General features: G+C 42.2%; 2 protein-coding genes across 2 annotated transcripts in view; both read right to left on the reverse strand.

The window, feature by feature from the left end:
- Nucleotides 1-704: 704 nt before the first annotated feature.
- On the reverse strand, nt 705-14,855 carry LOC126602251 (CBS domain-containing protein CBSCBSPB3-like). The gene is made up of 14 exons (XM_050269081.1): nt 14,548-14,855; nt 14,201-14,369; nt 13,991-14,123; nt 13,650-13,820; nt 13,364-13,442; nt 13,125-13,238; nt 12,940-13,006; nt 12,715-12,820; nt 12,590-12,648; nt 11,527-11,633; nt 11,162-11,289; nt 1,950-2,032; nt 1,769-1,858; nt 705-1,180 (listed from the first exon to the last, which is right to left on the reverse strand). The coding sequence occupies exons 1-14, from the start codon at nt 14,685-14,687 to the stop codon at nt 1,007-1,009; spliced, it is 1,620 nt and encodes a 539-aa protein (XP_050125038.1). The 5' UTR covers nt 14,688-14,855; the 3' UTR covers nt 705-1,006.
- Nucleotides 14,739-15,001, reverse strand: part of LOC126602265 (uncharacterized) — a 91,064-nt gene continuing 90,801 nt past the window's right edge. Inside the window, exon 4 of the mRNA XM_050269095.1 lies at nt 14,739-14,947. Within this exon, the coding sequence (XP_050125052.1) occupies nt 14,739-14,947 (209 nt within the window). The remainder of the gene's footprint in view (nt 14,948-15,001) is intronic.

The raw sequence follows: 15,001 nt of genomic DNA on the forward strand, positions 1-15,001 counted from the left end.
TGAATCTATGACGAACACTCTAATTAACGTTCATGATTTTAACTACTAAATAAAGAAATAGGAGAACGACATGAATACGATAGAAGCACTATGGGATTAACTCCCGAGTTATTACGAATTAAAGAAAAATTAAACAATGAGCGCTAATTGGATGCCCAACATGAGCAGTTCCACCTGAAGCACTGGCTAAGTGAATGAAAAAAAAAGATAACCAATTTCGATCCTCTCGAGCTCGTCGAATAGCACTCTCTGGAGCGCCGCGCTCTTCTTGTCTTTCTCTAATGTTTTGAACGTTCCTTTCCCCAGACCCCGGGGAAGGAGCTGTAGAGAAGGCAACCACCCTCGCCCAAGTGTAAAGAGCATCAATAGTGAGTTCTCGGCTTGCAGCGGACTTTTTCTAATGAAAAGAGATTTCTCTTTGAGAAAAACATATTTCTCATCTCAAATGCTCCCTTGTTCTCTTAGTTAATGTAACTTTTAGGTCTTTGATTACAAGTTTGAACTCCCAATCTGAATTATTTTTTGTCAATTATTTAGCCTCTTCATCTTGACATTGAACTCTCCAAATTCACATGGCACCACTGCCACTTCTAAAGCCAATTCCATCCATATACAACGTTATTTTATTTTTCTGTTGCGTTGTTGTGGCCACTTTTACCGACGCATTAACGGATTAAACTTGCAACTACGCAATCCCTTCCGCATTATAATTCGAATGAGCTTTATAGATTGATTGGAGCAAATTCTCCATTTTCTTTTCTCAATATTCTCATTTGCCAAGTGCGAGCCCTTCCACGGTAATACATGAAACAACAATACATCGATTTTCCAGTCATCGCCTTCATCCGGCTCTTTTGTCTAACCTACAATATGCATACCTTATCCTTCTGCAGTCGCACAACACTTGCTGCTGCCGCTGGTGTTCCGAGTCCAAAATGTTTCGTTTCCTTGAGCCCTCTGCAGTCACACAACCTAGTATGTTTTCTTTACACAATCGGGACAAGCATTACAGGTTAGTGCGCTTTAAATAGAACAGCACCCCAATGCCTGTTAACACAACAGCACTTGCCAGAACTCCGGTGTGCAAAGACGTCCACCCCATTCTTTGGGTCGTCGTTGTTCCTGACCCTGATACACTTCGGTGGCTAGAATCAGAGAAGTCCAGATGCAACCTTAGAACCTGAGATAGAGAAGAGGTACACATAAGAATTAAACCATACAGCTAAAAAATAGTAACACAAAATACATCCCAAAATAATTACACATATATACTCCAACACATCCTTTAGTGATCTGATCCTACCATGAGCAGTATGTACAAGTACAGCTCATCAACAGTCGAATTCAACAAGCTACGTAAACCTGCCTCCCGGTGTCATATCCTCCATTGAATTCCGGTATAATTGTTAACATATTAAAAAATAACAAAGTAATTATCTTTTTAAGTATTTCATTTTTTTCCCCTCATGAAAAACTTCTCTTTCTCAGTGTAATTTAAACACTCAGCCATTCATCCCCAAAACTATCAATATAAAAGTTTCTTAACTGCAAACCATCATTAAATGATCATTTGCAGTTGGGCAAAGTGCGTCAAGAAAGGAAAGGTTGTTAATGGCTTTTGCCGGGCTTCTAGTTAAGAGATTTAACTTCTAACCAAATCAAGTATCAACAAATATGTTCACGAGTATTAATTTATAATAACTGCGGCAAAATGCTAAAAAAGGCCTTAGAAATCCAATAAAGGAGCGTATAGTTAACATTATATTACCTTCAGTCCCATTCCTCGAGCATGGCTGACTGCGCTAATAAGATCATCATCAGTTGCAAGTAGAACTCTATCACCATCTTCATCTTCAAACTGCGGGGGGAAAGAATTACTAAAGTAAACACTAAGAAGTTTTGCAGCCCAATAAATCAGATGAAACCAAAAATTAGCTCAAAGTTTTAACCAAAATGTGAGGACAATCATGATCATTAGCCACACGGATTCTTTTCATGATAGCAGATACCAGCTCATCTAAAGTTTCCATGCCTGAAGAGAATAACAACAACAACAACAACAAAGCCTTTTCCCACTAAGTGGGGTCGGCTATATGAATCCTAGAACGCCATTGCGCTCGGTTTTGTGTCATGTCCTCCGTTAGATCCAAGTACTCTAAGTCTTTTCTTAGAGTCTCTTCCAAAGTTTTCCTAGGTCTTCCTCTACCCCTTCGGCCCTGAACCTCTGTCCCGTAGTCACATCTTCGAACCGGAGCGTCATTCGGCCTTCTTTGCACATGTCCAAATCACCGGAGCCGATTTTCTCTCATCTTTCCTACAATTTCGGCTACTCCTACTTTACCTCGGATATCCTCATTCCCAATCTTATCCTTTCTCGTGTGCCCACACATCCCACGAAGCATCCTCATCTCCGCTACACCCATTTTGTGTACGTGTTGATGCTTCACCGCCCAACATTCTGTGTCATACAACATCGCTGGCCTTATTGCCGTCCTATAAAATTTTCCCTTGAGCTTCAGTGGCCTACGACGGTCACACAACACGCCGGATGCATTCTAACACTTCATCCATCCAGCTCGTATTCTATGGTTGAGATCTCCATCTAATTCTCCGTTCTCTTGCAAGATAGATCCTAGGTAGCGAAAACGGTCGCTTTTTGTGATCTTCGCTAGATTGCTCCGGTCATTAGTGTGGATAAGTATATAAATGGATAGAGATAGGAAAGCAAACACAAGATGTACGTGGTTCACCCATATTGGCTACGTCCACGGAATAGAAGAGTTCTTATTAATTGTGAAGGGTTTACACAAGTACATAGGTTCAAGCTCTCCTTTAGTGAGTACAAGTGAATGATTTAGTACAAATGACATTAAGAAATATTGTGGGAGAATGATCTCGTAATCACGAAACTTCTAAGTATCGGAGTGTGGAGTCGTCTTGACTTGCCTTATCTGTCTCATAGGTAGATGTGGCATCTTCTCTGGAAGTACTCTTCCTCCATCCAGGGGTGGTATCTTTAACTGGTGGAGATGCACAAGGTAATGTATCAATTTCACTTGAAGCTTACTTGTAGTTTCAGGCTTGGTCAAGCGCGATACAAACCATGTAGTAGGAGTCCCCCAAGTCGCCGAGCTAGGGGGTCTGCTGAAAGAGGTGACAGACAAGGTAAGCAATCAGAGCTCCGACTGATTGTTCACCTTCTCCCCATCTTGCAGCAGCATGAAGGATAAAGAGAAGAAAAATGAGAAGAGATGATATGAGATACTTTTGCTTTTGAAGAAGTAACTTTCCACAGGCTTATTCTTGAACTGAGCTGGAGGGTTTTCTGGTTTCCTCCAGAGTATAAGGCCGACTGAAGAATTTGAGGGTCAAAACAAGTCCATCAAATCTAGAGTACGTTCCACCCTGCTGATATGGGATACTTTTGCTTTTGACAGAGTAATGGATGTATCGGCACGTGTGCTGTTACGCTTGTCTCCACATGCTTCCTTGTATCCTTCGCACTTGCCCTATCTGTTCCTCAAGCAGATGCAGAATCTTCCCTGGAAACATAAGATGTTGAAGATGAGTACTCGAGAGCAATGCCAGGTAAGTAATCAGGTAAGGGGTTCCAGGCAGTCAGTTCTTGGCTGGAAGCTTGATTCCAAGTGCTGACTGATTGCTCTCTTTCTCCTTGTCTTGCAGGTAAAAACAAGGCCAAAGGAAAAGACAGGGAAAAAGCATGATATGGGATACTCTTGCTTTTAACCCTGATGATATGAGATATTCTTGCTCTAGTATAGCTTGTTTGCAGAGGTATTATCGGGGGGAAAGAAAGCTGAATATTTCGAAAGGCTTCGTTGGGAGTGCCCTCTCAGATATGATGAAGGGTTGAGCATTTTTGCAGGTCTGCCTGTCCGTTGGGGATGGAGGTTGACATATATAGGAGTCTCCCTAACAAGTAGTAATGCTATTCCTTTACCCTGCTTGGTCATAGCACGGTAGTGGGAGCTGTCAGTTTCACATGTTTTAACTCTGTCAGAGCACTTTGAAAAAGTGGTCTGTGGTATCTGGCTCTCGAGATTCGGAGAACGATGCCTCTTCGATTTTTGAGAAAGCAATCATGCTGGGGGTCTGGCTCTCGAGATTCGGAGAGCAGTGTCTCTTCGATTTTTGAGGAAGTAATCATGTTGGGAGTCTGGCTCTCGAGATTCGGAGGGCGGTGCCTCTTCGATTTTGGAGCAAGTAATCTTGTTGGGAGTGTTGTCTCGAATGTGAGTAAAGGTTGGGCATGTTTGCTAGTCTACCTTGCCACGAAGCACAAAGGTTGATACACAGGGACTTTCCAATTATCCAGCAATGGTACTGTTCCTTTACCCTCTCTTCGATTTTGAGAAAGTAGTCATGTTGGGAGTCTGGCTCTCGAGATTCGAAGGACGGTGCCTCTTCGATTTTGGAGCAAGCAATCTTGTTGGGAGTGTTTTCTCGAATGTGAGTAAAGGTTGGGCATGTTTGCTAGTCTACCTTGCCACGAAGCACAGAGGTTGACACACAGGGAGTTTCCAATTATCCAGCAGTGGTACTGTTCCTTTACCCTTGTGGGTAATAATATGGTAGCTAGACCTTCAAAATTTATGTGTCTAAACTTTGTTAGTGTTGTTTCTTTGCTATTCTTTTACCTTTCTTGGTCAGAGCGATGTAGTGGGAGCTGCAAGCTTCACGTGCTCAACTTTGGCAGAGAACTTTGGCAAAGTTATCTGTGGTACCCATGAGCTATTGTTGCGTGTGGGAAGTGGGTGATTGAACAGTAAGATTCATGTGCTTTCTACTTCACCAGAAGTCTTCGACAGAATGCCCATAATTTCTGCAAAGCTGAGTGTGCGTGTGACAGGTGCTGACAAGGCTAGAAAAGTAGGTGCCTCTTCGATTTCTGAGATCGGCCCTCGTGGTCTCTGAGCAGCCCAGCTTTTGAGAAAGCGAGCGCCTCTTCGATTGATTCGAAGAACGATGCCTCATCGATTTTTGAGAAAGCAGTCACGCTGGGGGTCTGGCTCTCGAAGATTCGGGGAGCAGTGTCTCTTCGATTTTTTAGAAAGTAATCATGTTGGGAGTCTGGCTCTCGAGATTCGGAGGGCGGTGCCTCTTCGATTTTGGAGCAAGCAATCTTGTTGGGAGTGTTTTCTCGAATGTGAGTAAAGGTTGGGCATGTTTGCTAGTCTACCTTGCCACGAAGCACAGAGGTTGACACACAGGGACTTTCCAATTATCCAGCAATGGTACTGTTCCTTTACCCTCTCTTCGATTTTTAAGAAAGTAGTCATGTTGGGAGTCTGGCTCTCGAGATTCGGAGGACGGTGCCTCTTCGATTTTGGAGCAAGCAATCTTATTGGGAGTGTTTTCTCGAATGTGAGTAAAGGTTGGGCATGTTTGCTAGTCTACCTTGCCACGAAGCACAGAGGTTGACACACAGGGACTGTCCAATTATCCAGCAGTGGTACTGTTCCTTTACCCTTGTGGGTAATAATATGGTAGCTAGACCTTCAAAATTTATGGGTCTAAACTTTGTTAGTGCTGTTTCTTTGCTATTCTTTTACCCTTCTTGGTCAGAGCGATGTAGTGGGAGCTGCAAGCTTCACGTGCTCGACTTTGGCAGAGAACTTTGGCAAAGTTTTCTGTGGTACCCATGAGCTATTGTTGCGTGTGGGAAGTGGGTGATTGAACAGTAAGATTCATGTGTTTTCTACTTCCCCAGAAGTCTTCGACAGAATGCCCATAATTTCCGCAAAGCTGAGTGTGCGCGTGACAGGTGCTGACAAGGCTGGAAAAGTAGGTGCCTCTTCGATTTCTGAGATCGGCCCTCGTGGTCTCTGGGGAGCCCAGCTTTTGAGAAAGCGAGCGCCTCTTCAATTTCTGAGACCAGCCTTCGTGGTCTTTGAGCAGCCCAACTTTTGAGAAAGCAAACGCCTCTTAGATTTCTGAGATCAACCCTCGTGATCTCTAAGCAGCCCAGCTTTTGAGAAAGCAAACGCCTCTTCGATTTCTGAGCAGGCGCCTCTTCGATTTCTGAAGCTCCGTCGAGTGCAGATTTTTATAAGGGCTGACATTAAGTTCCAAAGCACACTTGAATCTCCACCAGTAGAAGCTTCATTCTTGCACTTCTAAGATCTTGATTTGTCCGACCTCTTCTCTCTTCAACACCTTTGAAAATGTCTGGCCCCTCCGACCGTCGTTTTGACTTGAACCTTGTTGAAGAGGCAGCCCCGCCTTCTCCAGACAACATATGGCGCCCATCCTTCGTCTCCCCTACTGGTCCTCTTACCGTTGGGGATTCCGTGATGAAGAATGATATGACCGCTGCGGTGGTGGCCAGGAACCTTCTCACTCCCAAAGATAACAGACTACTTTCCAAACGGTCTGATGAGTTAGCTGTTAAGGATTCGCTGGCTCTCAGTGTTCAGTGTGCAGGTTCTGTGTCTAATATGGCCCAACGCCTATTTGCTCGAACCCGCCAAGTTGAATCATTGGCGGCTGAAGTGATGAGTCTCAAACAGGAGATTAGAGGGCTCAAGCATGAGAATAAACAGTTGCACCGGCTCGCACATGACTATGCTACAAACATGAAGAGGAAGCTTGACCAGATGAAGGAAACTGATGGTCAGGTTTTACTTGATCATCAGAGATTTGTAGGTTTGTTCCAAAGGCATTTATTGCCTTCGTCTTCTGGGGCTGTACCGCGTAATGAAGCTCCAAATGATCAACCTCTGATGCCTCCTCCTTCTAGGGTTCTGTCCAGTACTGAGGCTCCAAATGATCCCCCTCTGGTGCCTTCTCTTTCTGGGGCTCTACCGACTGCTGAGACTTCTCCTAAGCAACCTTTGTGAAGGCTCCCTCTTGTGTGTTTATTTTGACTCATGTATATGTACATATTTGTAGCTTATCGGGGATATCAATAAATAAGCTTTCCTTCATTTCAACGTATTGTGTTAAATACACCAAAGCCTTCTTCGCTAAGTTCTTTGAATTTTCTTTTGTTGAAGCTTGTATGTTGAAGCTTTCTGAGTGGAGCATGTAGGTTGGGGTAGTGTTCCCTTAATTTTCCGAGTGAGGAAAACTTCTCGGTTGGAGACTTGGAAAATCCAAGTCACTGAGTGGGATCGGCTATATGAATCTTAGAACGCCATTGTGCTCGATCCTGTGTCATGTCCTTCATTAGATCCAAGTACTCTAAGTCTTTTCTTAGAGTCTCTTCCAAAGTTTTCCTAGGTCTTCCTCTACCCCTTCGGCCCTGAACCTCTGTCCCATCGTCGCATCTTCTAATCGGAGCGTCAGTAGGCCTTCTTTGCACATGTCCAAACCACCGTAACCGATTTTCTCTCATCTTTCCTTCAATTTCGGCTACTCCTACTTTACCCCGGATATCCTCATTCCTAATCTTATCCTTTCTTGTGTGCCCACACATCCAACGAAGCATCCTCATCTCCGCTACACCCATTTTGTGTACGTGTTGATGTTTCACCGCCCAACATTCTGTGCCATACAGCATCGCCGGCCTTATTGCCGTCCTATAAAATTTTCCCTTAAGCTTCAGTGGCATACGGCGGTCACATAACACGCCGGATGCACTCTTCCACTTCATCCATCCAGCTTGTATTCTATGGTTGAGATCTCCATCTAATTCTCCGTTCTTTTGCAAGATAGATCCTAGGTAACGAAAACGGTCGCTCTTTGGTATTTCTTGATCTCCGATTCTCACCCCTAACTCGTTTTGGCCTCCATTTGCACTGAACTTGCACTCCATATATTCTGTCTTTGATCGGCTTAGGCGAAGACCTTTAGATTCCAACACTTCTCTCCAAAGGTTAAGCTTTGCATTTACCCCTTCCTGAGTTTCATCTATCAACACTATATCGTCTGCGAAAAGCATACACCAAGGAATATCATCTTGAATATGTCTTGTTAACTCATCCATTACCAACGCAAAAAGGTAAGGACTTAAGGATGAGCCTTGATGTAATCCTACAGTTATGGGAAAGCTTTCGGTTTGTCCTTCATGAGTTCTTACGGCAGTCTTTGCTCCTTCATACATATCCTTTATAGCTTGGATATATGCTACTCGTACTCCTTTCTTCTCTAAAATCCTCCAAAGAATGTCTCTTGGGACCCTATCATACGCTTTTTCCAAATCTATAAAGACCATGTGTAAATCCTTTTTCCCATCTCTATATCTTTCCATCAATCTTCGTAAGAGATAGATTGCCTCCATGGTTGAGCGCCCTGGCATGAACCCGAATTGGTTGTCCGAAACCCGTGTCTCTTGCCTCAATCTATGCTCAATGACTCTCTCCCAGAGCTTCATTGTATGACTCATTAGCTTAATACCCCTATAGTTCATGCAATTTTGTACGTCGCCCTTATTCTTGTAGATAGGCACCAAAGTGCTCGTTCGCCACTCATTTGGCATCTTCTTCGTTTTCAAAATCCTATTGAAAAGGTCAGTGAGCCATGTTATACCTGTCTCTCCCAAAAGTTTCCACACTTCGATTGGTATATCGTCTGGGCCTATTGCTTTTTTATGCTTCATCTTCTTCAAAGCTACAACCACTTCTTCCTTCCGGATTCGACGATAAAAAGAGTAGTTTCTACACTCTTCTGAGTTACTCAACTCCCCTAAAGAAGCACTCATTTCATGTCCTTCATTGAAAAGATTATGAAAATAACCTCTCCATCTGTCTTTAACCGCGTTCTCTGTAGCAAGAACCTTTCCATCCTCATCCTTGATGCACCTCACTTGGTTTAGGTCCCTTGTCTTCTTTTCCCTTGCTCTAGATAGTTTATAGATATCCAACTCTCCTTCTTTGGTATCTAGTCGTTTATACATATCGTCGTAAGCCGCTAACTTAGCTTCTCTGACAGCTTTCTTCGCCTCTTGCTTCGCTTTTCTATACCTTTCACCATTTTCATCGGTCCTCTCCTTGTATAAGGCTTTACAACATTCCTTCTTAGCCTTCACCTTTGTTTGTACCTCCTCATTCCACCACCAAGATTCCTTTTGGTGTGGGGCAAAGCCCTTGGACTCTCCTAATACCTCTTTTGCTACTTTTCGGATACAACTAGCCATGGAATCCCACATTTGGCTAGCTTCCCCCTCTCTATCCCACACACATTGGGTGATTACCTTCTCTTTGAAAATGACTTGTTTTTCTTCTTTTAGATTCCACCATCTAGTCCTTGGGCACTTCCAAGTCTTGTTCTTTTGTCTTACTCTTTTGATATGTACATCCATCACCAACAAGCGATGTTGATTAGCCACGCTCTCTCCTGGTATAACTTTGCAATCCTTACAAGTTATACGATCCCCTTTCCTCATTAGAAGAAAATCTATTTGTGTTTTTGACGACCCACTCTTGTAGGTGATCACATGTTCTTCTCTCTTCTTAAAGAAGGTGTTGGCTAAGAAGAGATCATATGCCATTGCAAAATCCAAGATAGCTTCCCCATCCTCGTTTCTCTCCCCAAAACCATGGCCACCATGAAAACCTCCATAGTTGCCTGTCTCCCTGCCCACGTGTCCATTTAAATCTCCTCCTATAAATAACTTCTCCGTCTGAGCAATTCCTTGCACCAAGTCTCCAAGATCTTCCCAAAATTTCTCCTTCGAACTCGTATCCAACCCTACTTGAGGTGCGTACGCACTAATCACATTGATAAGTTCTTGTCCTATTACAATCTTGATTGCCATGATTCTATCTCCTACCCTCTTGACATCTACAACATCTTGTACCAAGGTCTTGTCCACGATGATGCCAACACCGTTTCTCGTTCTATTTGTGCCCGAATACCAAAGTTTAAACCCTGAGTTTTCTAGATCCTTTGCCTTACTACCAACCCACTTAGTTTCTTGTAGGCACATAATATTTATCCTTCTCCTCACCATAACTTCCACTACTTCCATAGATTTTCCCGTTAAGGTTCCTATATTCCACGGTCCTAAACGCATTTTGCTCTCTTGAACTCTACCCTTCTGTCCTAGCTTCTTCACCCTCCCCCGTCTAATAGGATCAAAGTACTTCTTTTGTGTGTCCCGGGTAAAGTTGATAGGAGCATATGCTCCCAAACAACTTTGAGTGGAGTCGTTCGAAAAGAAGTTTCTATGGCCCCCTTGCTCATTTAACACTGCATCCGGGTGCCGATGGAGATACAGCGACCCTTGCTCACTTATCACTGTGCTCGGGCCACACAGCGCGCCACTTACGGGTGACGCCCTAGCTTTAGCGTGATTTTGTTCTGGATTCATTTTCATAAGGATTCGACGTGATCATGGAGTGCCGGCTGTCGACTACCTGACGCCCTCCCCCTCCTCCTTTATCCGGGCTTGGGACCGGCCATGTAAGACATAGGCGGAGTTATGCCTGAAGAGAATAAACAAAAAAAATAAAACAATCAGGAAAGGCAAAAAATAAGGTCATTGTGGGTTCAATTCTAGCATCTAAACATCTGATCTATAAACGCACAAAAAATAAACCACGTCCATTAACTCAGTCACAGAGCTCTCCCCAAACACAGAGTGCTGATCTAGCCCAGTGAAAACTAAACCCAATCTGCCAATCACCACCAATAGGCAGTAGTTATGGACACTTCTATACCAAACCACAGAGTCCAATGTGTCACCGCACGGCAAATTCTATGCCACAACTAATACCCCTGTCAGACCAAGTCCACTGCTGCGTACCACTCATGCAAGCTACCATTAATTTTCCCATCCACAGATATAATCATAACCCATTGATCACTAATTAAATGAAAATTCGAGATCCCAGTTTTCTAGACTCTATAATAGTAGGAGAGGTGGAATTAACAGATGCCACATAACAAATACAAACTTTTTTTTCTAAAGAAAGACTTAACCTTCTAAATTTTGAGGGGTGAAAAGTTAGCAACCTGGCATCAATTTGGCATCCATATAACAAAAAAAAAATACTCAAGAGTGAATGGTAAAATAATAAGGATAAACTTGATACTTTGATGCAGAGAGACTTTAACAATTTGTAATTGACCCAATTCTATCCTTTCACTAAGCAATCACTCCACAAATATTCATGCTAGGAATGGTATATATAGATCGTCAAGCAAGGTGATGGCAAAGTATGCTAGCAATAATTTTTGGCCTTTGACCACCACTCACCACAATTAATTCGATGCACTCGACCCCTAAGATCTTCAAATTTGAAGGCAAATGAATTTCCAAGACCAAGAGAAGGATAAGAAAACTTTCCATCAGCCCCATCAGAAGCCATCACTGTAGACAATTCACTGAAAACAAAAAGCCCTAAGCATGGTTACTGAATAACCGGGTTACCCAAAAACAGAATCAGTGATGAAACAAAATTACAACATGCATCTGGGCAAATAATTTTTTTTTTCCATAGATTTCCTAATCTCAAAACTTTCAATCAATTAGTCTCACATCAGCACTAGATTGTATAATTCAGTATAAAAATTGTGTAGGTGAACCAAATTTAAGTGACGTTATTAGCAAGTTTTGAATACCTTTGAGTATCACAATCATCGGGTGGCTCCAAAGCAAGTGCTGAATCCCAGAATTTTTGCATCATTGTGTTTGCCATATCATTAACCGTTCCTGAGCTACTTTCAACCTAGGAAAGGAATGAACAACAACTAATTAATCAATTTATCCTTGGAAGTTTTACAAAAGTGATAAATGAGAATATCCAAGGGGCTTTTAGATTCAAGCCTAAACAATGCAACTATCATTAGAATTAACCCAGGTTTTTTTCTCCCTTCTCACTTTTGGCCCAATTTGCAGTTATTTCTTATTGTTTCAAGGCTAATTCGCCCTTGACGGTAAATTAAAAAAAAAAGGTCGTACCCAGTGCACAAGGCTCCCGCGTTACGCAGGGTCTGGGAGAGGTGAATGTCGGCTAGCCTTACCCCCATTTATGGAGAGGCTGCTCCCAAGTCTCGAACCCGAGACCTACCGCTTATGGGCGAAGGCATTTGCCATCGCACCAAGTGCGACCTCTTCGCCCTTGACGGTAAATAATGGAAACAAATTAAAAGTCCTTCAATTTAATGCATTTATAGCACCCAAATTTTGAATTTTAGTTTCAAACATTTATGGCCAAAAAGTTCATAATTCACATGCACCAAATACAAAAACTCGGCAAGAACCATAAGAATAATGCACATAAGAATCTAAGATACATATAATCTATGTAACCAAAAGACAAAAATCAAGACTAACATGGCAATCAAGGAGGAAAAGATGCATGCAGAATTTGTAAACCATATAAGGAACGAAATAGAAATAGAAGTAAAATAAAATCAGACAACTATGAGAAACACACCCACAAGACATGTTAGACCAGCTTCTATTATACCATAATTGGAAGATTAAAAACATAAACCAATATAATGCATTGAATTATATATTGGGCAATCCCATCCCTTAAAAGTTCAATATCTTCCACTTCAATGAAAAATCAACATCTTTCACATACAAAGGCAAAGGAACAAAAAATTAAAATTAAAAATTTCACTCTGATGATTGAAGCATGCATCTGCATCTAAACCACAACCGCAATGACTTTACCATAGAAACTGCTGCATGAGTTATCTGCAGAACATCCAAGCAAGCAGCAATGCATCCATCTGCGCAAACAGATGTCAATACACCTTATAAACATTAAAAATATGTCCTTAAAATGTACCACTCACCTCTGTCTAAGACAGGAAGATGTAAGAACTTCCCTTCATGCATTATATGCAGCGCATCAAGGATCGTTGTCTCTAACGAGGCACACTCAGGGTTTGGAGTCATTACCTAAAGAAATTATTTGGATAGCACAAATTTGTTCAGGAAGCTTATTTTAAAAATGGAACAGAGCTATATACTTAATACGAAATATAGAATAATCAAACATTCGATGGTTTAGAGTAAACCTTTTCCACCAGAGTCAACTCAGGAGAGAGATTTTGCGCCACAACTCGCATAAGGATATCCTTGGAACTGCAGTCAGTCAAAAGCAAACATCATATGATATTCATTAAAAAGAAGACAGACAACATCCAAGAATAACATCTAAGTGCAAAATGTTCATAAACAAATATAAGGTAAAGAACAATACGTTAGTATCCCCTGAATCTTGTTGCCCATTATAATTATGACTGAATTAACCCGAAACTCCCGCATCCTTTTTGCTGCAACATAGACAGGATCCGATGGAGAAACAACGGCAACCCTGAAATCATAGAGTTACAAGCTTGGCAATAGAAAATAAACTTTAAACAAAAATCAAGCCAAAATCAATTAATTGCATCCTCCCACAAAGAGGGCCAAATGGCAAGTCACGCTAAAGAACTGTACTTCGTATTTTCACCAATGATGGTTGACAAGGAAGGCTTGAACATTCGATCCCTCATAGTTTCTAGAAAAGCATATGGAGCTGCAATCATGATGATAAACAGAACAATAAAAGTTAAATTCTACCAGATGTATCATATGTATGTACCAAAATAATGAACAAAGAGGATCCGTTACAATACAGTGCAGGTTCTCTATAAAGCACAGGCGTTTCAAAAACCTTACGTAGGAAGCAACTTCCAATCGGACTCAAAGTAATTTAGTAAGATTTTTAAACATTAATACGGACCAGAAAAATTGCCTCCCATCTGGCGTTCAACTCCTTCAACTGCAGCAGCAATGGCACTCCCCTGCTCCGCTGCCTTCTCCAATCTTGATATAGCATCATAGAGACATTTTGTGATATCTAACAAGGCAATAACTTCACCACTCTCTACGACAGGGAGGTGTCTGAATTTTCCTGTCAACAGAAAAAGAAAAGAAGTCACCTTTTTATGCCCAATGTAGCCATAACAAATGAAGATTTCGAAGCAAATTCTTAGACAAATCCACACACGGACAAACGCAATAAAAATCGCCAAAGAAACAAAACCTTGTTGGATTTAAAAAAAAAAAAAAAAAAAAACTAACCTTGGATCATCTTCTGAAGAGCTTCGAGAGCAGATGAATCAGAATTAACAAAAATAGGATTCCGCGTCATGATCTTCGACACAATTGTCTGCTCCGGTCTCAACCCCTCGGCAATGACTCTAGCGGAAATGTCCTGAAAGCAAAGTAGCATAAGCAAAGCTGACACTCAAAAACTCACAGCAACAGCCAACTATGAGTTATAACTTGAACCTTGTCTGTCACAATTCCGGAAAGCAACGCATTTGAATCAGTTAAGAGCACAGCATCCACACGGCGAGCCGCCATTCTCCGACATGCATCGGATACTGTCGTCCCCTCGGGAATAGTTAGGGCTTTCGACAACCGTAGCTTCTTCACCGTCCTCTCCCCACCACCAGACCTTTTTAAATATTAAAATTAAAACACCATTTCGGTAAAAATAAATTAAAGGCAAGTTTTGCAGACCCCAATTCTCAAACTTGAAATCAACTACACAAACAAAGGCAAGGAAAATTTTCCGGGAAACCATTTTCTCGGGAAACAAACAAAGAGCAAACGAGAAAGGAGAGAAAACTTACGAAAGTGGAGGAGGAGAGGAGGGTTTGCTGGTGGTGCCATTAGAGGTTCCATTCTCGGGAGGGGGAGATTTCTTAATCGCGGCGGAGGGGCCCCGTCTTTGGCTGAGACTGGTCCGCCTCACACCCACTTGGCTGCTCATCTCTCTTCTCTGCGATTATTAGGGTTTCTCTGTATCTGGACTGCAGAAACCCTAATTTAGTTGCAGTGATGAGGAGGGAGATGGAGAAGGGGAGAAGGAGAGAAGGTCAGTGTTTCGGGTGGGTTGTGGCTGCCTGGCTCCAACCCTCTCTCCCTCTCTCCTCTCCCTTCCTTTCTTTTTGGGTATTAAAATTGGAGTGAGACAGAGAGTTGAATTCGGATCCTCTTTGTTAGCATTCCGGATCCGTGAATCATATACATCTATCATATATCATGCGGCTACAAATTATTTTAATTATTTTTATTTAAAATTAA

The sequence above is a fragment of the Malus sylvestris genome, chromosome 15 (genome assembly GCF_916048215.2).
Source record: "Malus sylvestris chromosome 15, drMalSylv7.2, whole genome shotgun sequence".
Lineage (NCBI taxonomy): Eukaryota > Viridiplantae > Streptophyta > Magnoliopsida > Rosales > Rosaceae > Malus > Malus sylvestris.